At 35.9% G+C, this 12,648-nt stretch overlaps 1 protein-coding gene across 1 annotated transcript in view; it reads right to left on the reverse strand.

Annotated features, from left to right (window-relative positions):
• LOC116171215 (baculoviral IAP repeat-containing protein 6) overlaps positions 1 to 12,648 on the reverse strand; it is a gene marked incomplete in the record, with an annotated part of 74,340 nt that overhangs the window by 29,309 nt on the left and 32,383 nt on the right. Inside the window, 6 exon segments of the mRNA XM_031487936.1 lie at positions 2,074 to 3,578; positions 7,500 to 8,111; positions 8,158 to 8,377; positions 8,426 to 8,651; positions 8,703 to 8,916; positions 8,973 to 9,176. Coding sequence (XP_031343796.1) covers positions 2,074 to 3,578; positions 7,500 to 8,111; positions 8,158 to 8,377; positions 8,426 to 8,651; positions 8,703 to 8,916; positions 8,973 to 9,176 — 2,981 coding nt within the window.

Consider the following 12,648-nt stretch of genomic DNA (forward strand, 5'->3'; position numbering starts at 1 on the left):
ATAGTGGTATTCAAAAACCTCAGAGATACTTTCAAAAGCCTTGGAAGGCTATCAGAGGCTCTAATCAGAATTTTATTTAAAAAAATGAACTTGAGTGTTTTTCTTGGCACTTAAGTTTAATTTCTTGTAGTTTGCACAGATACAAAGGAAAATCAACAAGATAAGTGCTCTACATGTAAAAGCTTTTTTTACATGCGAAGGTTATTGATTTGATGGTCCAAAGTACTGACTGAACACCAAATCAGATTAACTTACATCTTTTCCATATGTTGCGTCCCCAAACTAGAATAAAATATCCATTCGTTTTTCCTTTAATGAAAATACCCTGCACATAACCATTTTGCCCGTGCCTGTATATATTCCTACTTGTTACGTGTACGCGCATGAGCCGCAGAAGCGAAATGTGTACTCGTCGCGCAGAATTCGTCCCATTCTTCGTCGAGAACTCGCCAATTTATTGTCGAGAAGCTCGTCGACTCCTCTTCGTTTAGAAACCGCCATTCATCAATGGCCGACTAGCTTCGTCGTTCGCATCGATTGATCGATCAAAAGTAATTCAAGATGTCACTGCAACAACCCTGAACCTCGACCAAATCGCAGAAAAGAGCAATCATCGCCATTGCAATACCGTCTTTGTAAATAGCGGACTTGGAAACAACACGTAAGTTCCTTTGTTTACATTATCCTTTCGTAACTTTGCCATTTTCCAGTAGTGCGTTGTGTCTACGCCAACCAGATTAAACATACATTTATTTACTTTGTATTTTTTATAATAAACACGTTTACGTTTGTGTCAGTATTCTTTCATACCAATCATACGAGACATTGGAAGCAATTTATAAATAAATTACAGTCCATTCCATTTTATCATCGAAGCCCCTTTGTATGGTACACCATAGATGCAATTAATTTGACCATTATTGACCTAATGAAGTAGAGGATAGAACGTACGATTTCGTGAGAAGGTGTAGTATTAATTTTAGATAACAGTAGACAGCAAACAGACCACAAAGAACACCTACACAAGGTCTTCACATGCAGAGATGACAGAAATATACACAGGCTAGAACGCCAATAGGTAAGGATGCGCGAGAACAAAATTACACCTCTTTACTGTGTGAATCAGATGTTGGTCCACTTCTGAGCTTGCGCAATGCGCATTTCATGAGCTTACAGATTCGATCACTGAACTGTGTAATTTCTGTGAATCCAGTTTTATTATTAACGCTATTAACGGTTGTTTTATCTGAAGAAAAATCAAATAATTCGACACATGCCGAATAAAGTGTAATAGCTTTGCGGTGTCTTACTGCACAAACTCAGCGATGCACCTGCGCGAAATCAATTAGTGTATTTTCATTGCATTAGCATTCCATTTTTTTAGATCAGTGGCAGACACATACAGAATACAATAATCCATGGATCTAATTTGGCTGTTGCGCGCATGCGTGATCAGTATACCACTTTTATTAGAGTAGATCTTTCACAGAAATATTTCTCGAATTTTATTGATTAATTTTGTTGTGGCGCACATATCTGCAAATCTGGCATGAAATATTTTAATTTAAAAGAAAAACCTATCAATGCTAAGCAACTTTCCCAGAAATCCATTGTAATTAAAAACTCAAAGGAAATACATATGTCAAAATTTTCTCTGCGTCTGGCACAACCATTGAACTATAAACAACGTAACTGGAAGAGAAACCTGTATAGGCAGCAAGTGCATATCGTTGAAGCTGTGCGACTGAATGAGGTGGTGGTATAACTATTTCAAACACTCTCATCACGTTCAGTTTGTTTATTAGCACGCCTGATAGAGGCAGACAATACGACTGTATGAATTTAAGTGAAATAGAAAAATTATGGCAATGTTACTAGTGTGAGAGAGATAAAGATACCATCACTTGTCTGGCTTCACTAATAATATGCTTGTTTCCCTTCCAGTTACTAGTATATAGTTCAATGGGCACAAATGGTGTATCTCATTATTAATTACCCCAGATTAATTTGATTTAAAAACATTGCGTCACAATTGACCATTCTTTTAGCTGCAAATTATACTAACCTTTACTTTGTGAAATAACCAGATGTATGCACGGCCAGTCCGTTTTCATTCCCTTACTTTCGATTAACCGCAACACTTGTCCCAAACTTAAAGCGACGGGCAGGGGTTGATCCGACACGGCGGCACACTTTATTATCCTACCCTCGATGATTTCAGTCGACGAAGTGTTTTCGGTCGCGGTGTACCTTTTCTTTTTCAATTGTGGTGTAGAAGCGGCAAGATTCTTGGCGTCCTTTGCACGTTTGTCTTTTGCGGTAACACCGGCGGCCATACTTAGATCGGAATCGATAGTTATTCCCCACCACCCTTTCATGGGCTCCACCTTAAAGTTAACCTCCTTCTTAGCGCTGCCGCTGTTGTCGATTTCCACCGTTGTCGAAAAGGAGATGTGCTGCTCGATGATGTCGGCTAAAAGAGTGTTCGTGCCCAAATACAAAAGCGCCTGATTGTGGGTCTGTTTAAATGCCGGATGGAGTGGCAAATACGAATAAGAGATGGCACTGTTCTTGTAAATCGTTTCGTCCGCATTAATGCTGACGGGAACCTTTTCATTTTCGAGCAGAAGTTGTAATATGAGTCGACGCATGAAACCGGAGATTCCGTTTCGTTGTTGAGATATAACTTCGCATAAGATTTTCGCGAGAAGTGCTTGATTGTTTGAATGACACAGGCAGCATTTTGTTAGAAACCGCACACAGATCTCCTCTAGCTGTGTGTGCACCTCGGACTTTAAATTTGATCTCTTAGTGCAAGGACGTTTACAGAGCCATTGGAGTAGAGGTAACCAAAATGACGAACCGTCTTTGGAACCCAACCAATCGCGCATTACTTTTTCATCCGATATATCCGAAAAGAATTTAAGTACAGCCGTCACATTTTCAAGCTTTGAAATTGAATATACACTAGTTTCACTGTTATTATTACAAAATTCTAAAATTGCATTAGTTAGTTTTTTAGGAAGACCCGAATCCAACAATTGTTGTATAGCGTTAGGCGATCGACTAACTAGCGCGATTGTCTCTAACTGCTCGTTGGACAACTCCAACTCGTGAATTTCACCAACCACTAAACGTCCATACCATTCGGATTCGTTTTCGAAAGTTTGCTTAGTGTCATCGGTCATACTCTCAGAATCCTTAAGATCGTCCGAAATTGACGCATTGTGCCCTGTTAATACATTTGGTACTAATACTCCCATTACTTGGAGCAACGAAGAAAAGAGTTCTATTTTAATGTAGCACAACGAACATAGCAGGCAATCCAATGAGTGTTTAAGTGCTACGTTATTCTTTGTTGCTGTGTTTAATGCGTAGATTGTGTGAAATAGTTCGAGATCTATAACAGAGCCAAGATTGCACGAATCGCGCGACTGATTTGCTGTCCATAGAATTGATGCAATGCACGATACGTAAGCCGGATTGCATAAATCAGTATTTTGCAGCTGTATTGAAGTATGGGCGATTGATTTCAACCATTGTAGTAACATAACTATCCTATGCAGAGTGTCTGAATCCTAAAAGTAGAAAAGAAATTATTAGCATTAATCAACTGAAAGCATATCATTGGTTTCAGTTTAATATTTTTGCCACAGGAGATGATTTCCGTTTTTATCTCCAGAAAACAGGGAATCAAAATTCAATTTGGTTCACAAGAGCAAATCATCACCATAAATTGGTAACAAGAATATCAATATTTTGTATTTCAATATTCAAAAGTAATATTTAACCATAATTAGCTTATTTCCAAAATAAGTTTTCAAAAGATTTTTTAAAGACCAAAATCCCATCATTATTTTGTTTGCGTCCCCAAAAAACCATAAATTTACGTTTCCTTAATTTTATCTCATTTCTTCTTTATGTATTACTGTAGAGAAGAAAATTAAAGAAAGAATGGTACTTTATTTGAAAAAAATTTTTGTTTTGATCCACCTCTTACATTCTGTATAAAAAAATATATAAAAATCTTAGAATGTTAGCCACCTTCAACTATTAGGCTGGATGTTTACTATTCTAATACTTTTAATCATTGATCAACCTATATCAGGGGTCGGCAACCTGCGGCTCTTTTGATATAAAGTTGCGGCTCTCCGTATTTATCTAAAGAAATTAGTTCAATTGATCGAAATTCGCCTTTATAATTAATCTTATTTGTTTACGAAATCAAAAAAGTACACTTGCAGCAAATAATTGTCTAATTTGTTGTGACACTTGTTTTACTTTCTGGTATTCTTTTGTTTTTTTTTTATTCTAGCAGCCTACTCCGATGTATAAACACGTAATTAATTAATGAGTAGGTACTTTTGTGAAAAATATTGAATAACATAAAAACTGGGGGGTTTAAGCACAGGGCACCCCTTATAAACATTGAAGAGAACACAAAAGACAATCGAATAGGGAAATAAAATAGTGGTAGTTCCATTTGGAAAAGAATAGTTATAGCACTTTGAACAAATGACATTGAAACAATAAAAATATGCAGGATGTTCTATTTAAAAATATCAGTTATTTATTGACATTGTAAAATTTGACACCCTGTACATTCAAAAATAATTTCTGTAGATCCGTAACCACCAATATTTTTACCAGGTATCAGCTATGTAGGAAAAACCGACGCACTGTCGCAGGACCCTGTATATAGCTAAATACTATAATATTGAATCAAAAATTTTTTGTGGCTCTTTAAAAACTGGAAAATTTTGTAAATTGTAATTTTTGTACAAGTACAAATTGTGCACAACCCTTGTGCAGGTAAAGCGCATTTTTTTAAACACCCCTACGAAATTTCTTCCATAAATAAGAAAGTTGGCACTGCACATCCAACACAAAATCAAATTTGGAAAATGGCGCTACATTTGATTTTATTCCAATGTATCAAATTTCATTTGAATGCCTCCATAAATAAGAAAGTTGGCACTGCGCATGCGCAAAACGATTTTTGAAACTGGCGTTAAATTTGGTTTTATTGCAAGTAGTTATGTATCAAATTTTATTTAAATGCCCAATGGTTATATTTCTTCCAAACGCCCCAATCGCCCTTTGTAGGTACTTTCCCTTGACAATTCACTCTTAAGATATAAGGAATTATAACCGATCACAAGGGATCGAAGAGGAAGACTATGGTTAGTATAATTCTTTCATTGAGACCTTTCATTAGAGTACCATGAAAGATAAAACTAGTTCCACCCCCCCCTCCCACTTCACCGCGTGCTTTGATAAGAGGACAAAAAGGACAGTAGTTTGTAGAAAAGTGTTCCTTTCGTTGAGACCCATAATTAGAATACAATGAGATAAAATTAATTTTTAACCCCCCCACCCCCCTCAGGCCCCGTCGCTCACTGATTTCGAAAAAGAGTCGCACGGGAAAGTTATAGTTTGTAGAAACCAATTTATTTCGATGAGACCTTTCATTAGAATACCATGAAGGGTAGAACATGTGTTCCCCCCCATTTTCTAAAGTTTAACTTGGCACCACTAAAGGCACCAATTGGTTGTCGTATGTAAAAGTTATGCACGTTTTACTTTCAAAAACCATCTCAGAAAAATGCCCCCTTGTCTCTGCCTTCCAGCTTTCTTTTACATACTTTATTGTTACACCCTGAGTATTGACTATGCCTTTCAATCTTTAACACTATTTGCCAGATGTGTGTACACGCTGATAACCTCAAATTAATTGTTGAATTAACGTAAAATTATGTCCTTCTGTTTTGTTATTTTCTTTATGTATGTTAGTTGATAGAATCTATTTTATTAGTTTGGAACCTTTTTTAGCGCATTTCCACAAAAATAAAAAACAAGCAAAAAGGTTTTCGCCCTAAGGCGAGTAACTTCAGCGCAATTTCCATGACTGATCAGTGCTTCCCAAAAGGCCATAGCTATGTGTACTGTGATTTTCTTTACTTAAATATATGGTTAATTTCAGAGAAATAACCCCATGAATAAGAAAGTTGCCATTGTGCAGTCTGCGCATGCGCACATTCATCTGATGTTTACAATATGCGATACGTTTGCTTGCACTAAAAGAATCTTTGGGTAAAATCTCAAAGAAATACCTCCTTAAATAAGAAAGTTGCCCTTGCGCAGTCTGCGCATGCGCACAATTGATTTTTACTATATGCGATATATTTGCCTTCACCAGAAGTATCTGTGGTTAAAATATCAACAAAATATATTAATAAATAAGGAAGTTGACATTGCGCAGTTTAATTGTCAAGATTTTCCTTAGGTTAGCTATACGCTACCGAATGCAAAAAGAACGAACTTAATATCTTGAAAGGAGTAGTTATGGCCTGGGACAGACGGACGGACAAAGAAAGTTGAGACGCTACTAGTTCTTTATCTTAAGAGCTATTGTTCTAGTTTTTTCGCTATTTGGTTCGTTATGGTGTCGAGGCTTGCACCAAGGAAGGAATTTTTTCTGCGTTTATTGCTAAAAATTATTGTAAAAAACCAAAAAACCGTTTTTTACACGTTCCATAATTTTACACTTTTGCCGTTTATTAACGATCCTAGAGATCGTTTATAATTTTGTATTGCTGTCTGATGTCTGTCTGTTGGTCTGTCCATCTGTTCCTTTGTCTTTCTGTCCCTCTATCTGTCAGTGTGAACGATAACTTTGTTTAGAAATGTTTGATCGCTTTTATATCTTCGTTAGTTATGAACTGAATTGCATGAAATTCAATATGGTCATATAGCGTCAGCCATAATACGCAATGCCAAAAGTTGAGTCGAATCGATTCCAAATTCACAGTAGTGCCCCGACCATTTATAAACTGAATTGCAAACTTTTTTATTTATAAAAGTATTTAAACGCAATATGATACATAGGCACTTGGAATAAAAGAAAATTTAACGCCAGTTTCAAAATATGGTTTTGCGCATGCGCAGTGCCAACTTTTTTTATTTATGGAAGCATTTAAATGAAATTTGATACATAAGCACTTAAAATAAAGGAAATCAAACGTTAGTTTCAAAATTTAGGTTTGCGCATGCGCAGTGCCAACTTTCTTATTTATGAAAGCACTGAAATTAAATTCTTCTTATAAACAGAAATTGAAGTAGCACGTCAAAAATGTATTGCACATATGCAACGCTATCTTTCATATTTGTGGCCGGATTTTTACGATTTTAACAGAAGTTGCATCTTACAAATTGGAAATGAATGCAAGTGGAAATGCGCCTTTTGTACGATTACTTTTTTAACTTGTTCTTTTTTTGTTTAAGTGTAGATTAACTGTACACTATTGTTACTTTGTCCTGTAATTGGGCGATCAGCCTGTAGGGCAATAAATAAATAATAAAATAAATCTATCTCATTGTCCTCTCTTTTTGTTAAGTAAATATAATTAGAACGGAAACCTGTGACAAACGCATTAAAATGGCCCCTAGCCTCTTTTAATCACCTTTACCAATTCACATTTTCTATTCAGAAAACTTACCTGATGACCGCATATTTGATACAGCAATTCGCACGCTGACTGCACTCCGGCCGAATGTAAGAATAAAGGACTTTTCGCGGCACCGAGACCATTATCAATCTGTTCACCAACACACAGTCGGCTTTCCAACAGCATTTCGATAACATGCAACCCGTTCTCTCGATTGTGTAAGCTAAGCTCGCACAATACCTTCTCCAAATTTGGCAAATATAAACCGGGAATATGCGTCGGAACCAGTAACAAACCGCAACAGACCAACAACAGATCGGGCACCCGTGTGGCGTTTTCGACGATTTGAGTTTTCAGCTCGATATCGACAGGTAAGGTGAAGCAATGATGTAATAATCTCAACCAACCCAGACTATACTTGCAGTGGAATTCGTCTTCGGTTAAGTCTAAAACTTGTTGCTTGTTGGCGCCACCGAACGCTGACGTGCCCAATATGCGAATTTGAGATAGACCGATGTTGTTGGCGTCTCGCGGTTTGTAAAGACGAAGTTGGATACAGTTCACTACTTCCGGTACAGGTAAATGTAAGCGAATGAATGTCATGCCGCTTGTTGGTAAGGGAGGGCAGGCGGGAACTAAACGTGAAGGTCCATCAGACGATACCTACAAAAATGTAATACATCCTCTTATTTTATTATTTTAAGTTTACCTCGAGGGCGACAGCGGAAGGACAAGTTGCTAAGGAGCCTAAGTGAGGTTGAAGGTGCACTTCTCTCAGCAACACTGCGCTAGGAAGTTGTAAAATTAACTCGGTATGTACTTCTTCAGGATAGAAATGATACGACCACTGAGCAGTGCGCGCCCTTCTATGCGCAGCTGCGCTACCCTGAATTAAAACATCAGCAGATTGGGCGCTGCTGGATTGGCATCTATAAAATCAGTTCAGACTGCTGCTACTACTCAAACTACACACTTACTTTATTGATCCAAATGGGGCGAAGTTAATCAAAGACATGTTGTTTTCAAGGTTAGCTTGCTGCATTTTTTTAGTCGATGACGCCGAAGCAATGGCGGTACTTGCGTCGGATCTCGTAGTTGAACCTCCAAAATGTTGCATTACCATCGACACTGTCCCAGCATGTGATACAGTGTTAGGAGCATTACTGCTGTGAACCAGACTACGGCCCAAAATTCCAATTCCACCTTAAACAATGGATATAAACACAGCCAGCTCAATAACTTTTACAAATCTACCTGCGTTTAAGAAGCCGCTCAACGCTTCCTCAGTATCTAAAACTTGCAAAATAAACCATAACAGTGGCTCGCTGAGTTGGGGCGCTTGCGATAGAAACATTAGCAATGGTTCCATTATCAGTTCTTTTCTAGATGTTTTTCGTGCCAAAGCCGCTAGTGTGTGAAATACGGCGTCGCCTACGGTTCCAGGTTCGCCTAAATCAGCAAACGTGCTCTGGAATACAATGGAAAATAGCTCACGCGCAACATAACAAGTAATAATAAACACACCTGTTGGGAAATATTCGCAAGCATTGAAAGCGACGATGCCTTGCAAGCCGCAAGCGACTGACAAAGTCGAATAATGCTCGGATGGTGTTGCAGAACCGTATCTGCCAGACAGGGTACTGGAGGAATGTTTCGCTCCTGTTGAATTTGTTCTGCTTTACTTTCATCGGTTTGCGCTGTTCTGTACGGTTTTGTGTCCATTGCTTCCTGAAGGATTGTTACTTTTATAAGTATTACTGCAGATTTTTACATTATGTGCAAGAAATAGATAGCGAGACATTGAAAACAACAAATATGCATATTTTATGATTTGTAAAAGAATAACTTTAATATTGTAGTTGTAAACAGTGCTTATCAAAATTCAATCAACATTTTGTGATAACTAATAGTCCATGGGCCAGTCGACATGACGGTATAATTTGGGGGTACCAATTTTCCTTTTTACAGTGGTTATACAGGTTTATTAGGATGCCAAAAAACCATGATTGCCATCTCAAAGCTGTAGCTAATAGAAATGCCGGTCAGTCAAAGATGGCGAATGTTGAGTTTTATAAAATCAACTATATCTCTGGAATTGTTGATCCAATTTCATTATTCTTTTTTTTTAATGAAAGCTCTTTATATGTGCTATAAATATTGTTATAAGTATTGTTTCGATAAAATCAACTGTTAATCAGTAATTTAAAAAAATGTTTTTTTAAAAATTTTTTCCTAATTTTCTTTACTGCCTGTATTAATACACAATAAATGGTAAAATTATGCGCATATATATGCAGAATATTAGTGAAAAATATGCAAACAGTTTTGATATATATGCACACATACAAAATTATATATCTTGCATAATTTTTTTTTAAATATTGATAAATGAAAAAAATTTATTCTTCATGATATTTTTCGCTTGCTTTGAAAGTACCAATAACGTTTCAATAATCTAAAATTTATTTATAGAAATCTGGAAAAATAATAAAATTAATTTTTTTATTTGAAAGTTATCATGCTACATTATAATCAAGATAGCGTATTGCTATCAAACCACAAACAATGGAAACGTTATTGGTACTTTCAAAGTAAGCAAAAAATATCATGAAGAATAAATGTTTTTTATAAATCAATATTTAAAAAAAAATCCCCTCTTGTGTACCCCATCGCTTTACGCACTGTATGTATCATATGCGGAGAGATTTCACCTTTTAGTGAATTGCACTCTCCGAAATACAGGCAATCCTAGGCAGTGTTATACAACGTCGATATATCCTACATTTTTCCAAGTCTAAAAAGCATTACTATCAAGTGAAACTTTATAATATTCTCCCTAGTAATGTCAGGGACTCGACATTTTATTGTTTTGAAAATCGTGTAAGGAAACATATACTAAGTCATTGTTTTTATTGTGTAGATGAATATTTAAATACTCCATTTTCTCCTTAGCTCTAGTCATTAGTATTGTATTCTACTTACAACTTTGATCTTTGACTGTGATATTTTATTACTGTACATTTGTTGGTTATTTACATATTCATTGTTATTATATTTATTTTTGTGTATTTATGTGATGTTAGATTTTAGTAGTTTACGATATAGGTACATTTTATCTTGTTATTACTGTTACCACACATTGTAATTGACGAGTCCTCTATCCAATAAGCAATCATTCGGACTAATAAATAAATTATGAATTAAATTATTAAATTATAATTGTAGCTGAAGAGGCATGATCAAATACCAAATGATGATGAGATTGGACGACACTAGGTTCGTTGTAATTACAGATGTAAAATTGGCTCTTTAATGGTGAAAAAACTCCCTTTAACGAGTACTGGGAAAAACTTAAAGAAAGACTTCAGATAAACGACGCCTGCTCGATAAACACAGCACTTTCACTAACTCCTTCGTAAAACGTGAAACACGTTTCCGCTTAACTTTAGACAAGAACTTTACAACTGACAAGACTGACTGTCTTGCAATAACTACGCTCAAATACGGCTTTTAGCCATAACTTCAGCAAAGTTTGTTAATATTGATGGAAAGGTATATATTGTGCCAGATAATTTGACATAAATTATGTGAAAACAAAAAATACATTGGAAAATTGTACGTCAAAATCAAAGAGATGCTATTCCGGAAGCAGCAAAGAAGATGAAAACCCTAAGTTTGGTTTCCATATAACCTCGCGTAATTACCAAGCTTGCTCGTGACAACTACCATTATGTAATGCTATAATAACTTAAAGTGTACAAGCGCATGCAAGCTGACTACTTGTGGAAACGTCACTGAAGAAAAGGAAGAAGTAGCAGATTTTAGTGTATATGAAACTTTTGAAAGTAACGAAGGGGTTGATTTAGTTTTCATTAAATGTTAAGAGTTAAAAAAAATTCCGTTCGTTTACTTTATGCATTAGTTACTTTCGATTTTATCGGAAATGTAGTTATGACAATATTGTAACACACACAAAAGCTTTTATTTAAGAAAATGATGAAGTCGGACCAATAGTTCTAAAAGATAGGTATAGTCGGTTTTATAAAACTCAACATCCGCCAACTTATATGTGTCTAATCGTGGTAAAAAGGAAAATTGGTACCCCCAAATTATACCATTTCCTTAAATTTTAGACAATAAGGTGTAATGCTTCAGATCTCCTACAGTGGATTATACATTTTGAATTCAAGTAACATGATTTTCCTCTACTTCCATTAATTACCTGATTTTCAAGTATGATACACTAATTAGGTATGCAGTTCATAACCTAAAATGAAAGGTTACAGCTCACAATTTTTGATTTGAAAAATTGGCTATTTTATATGCAAAGGAAATTTTATTCAGCACTAATCATTACTGTAAGAAAGATCAAGAATAGATCACACAAATCAATAAAAATCGAAAGACAGATGGACAAAGATATTACAAATTATTGAAGTGGTTATTGCAGGGTGTCTCAGAGTGTTCATAACAGATACTTTTCCCGTTTAAAAAAAAGTGTTAATACAGAAGCAGATAGGGTCAACAAATCAGCCCATTTCAACTTTCACGTACGCTCAAGGTTAGATATCTCAGTTTTGATAATTTCTCAGTAGGATGGTGTAGTTCCCAATTCATTCTACTACAAAAAAAGTTTGCCAACGTTCAGGCGTGTATCTGCTGCTCTACGATACATTCCTGGTTTGGCTTTTGTCTGCTTTAAATGATATCTACACAGTATGGTTTGCTACTTCATTTTAATTAAAGCAACCAATTTTTTTCAAATACTCCAAACGTGACCTTGAATTCCGTACTAAAATTATTTTGAACAAGTATTTCGGATGTAAAATAATTTTAGGCAATCAGTATTTTATTATAGATCTACATTTTCCCAAAAATCTCCATTTTTATTAGGTTAGATATAACTCTCGCCAGGAAAGATTGCCGGTCACAGCACACCTTGTGTCGATCTACAATCTATGTTTTTCTTAAGATGCGAGCGACTTCCGGAATAGGATCGTGACAATGTTGAACGAAAAGTGTTTTTGTTCAACATTGACACGATACCATCCCGGAAGTCGCTCACATTTTAGAAAAACTTAAGATTGTAGACCGGGATCAAGTGTTCTGTGACCGGCAATCTTTCCTGGCGAGAGGTTTATATGATTGCAGAAGTATACTGCGTGTTCAGTTCACATACCATCTTTTGATTTTTGACACA

Source organism: Photinus pyralis, unplaced genomic scaffold (assembly GCF_008802855.1).
Source record: "Photinus pyralis isolate 1611_PpyrPB1 unplaced genomic scaffold, Ppyr1.3 Ppyr1.4_LG1, whole genome shotgun sequence".
NCBI classification, from domain to species: Eukaryota; Metazoa; Arthropoda; class Insecta; order Coleoptera; family Lampyridae; genus Photinus; species Photinus pyralis.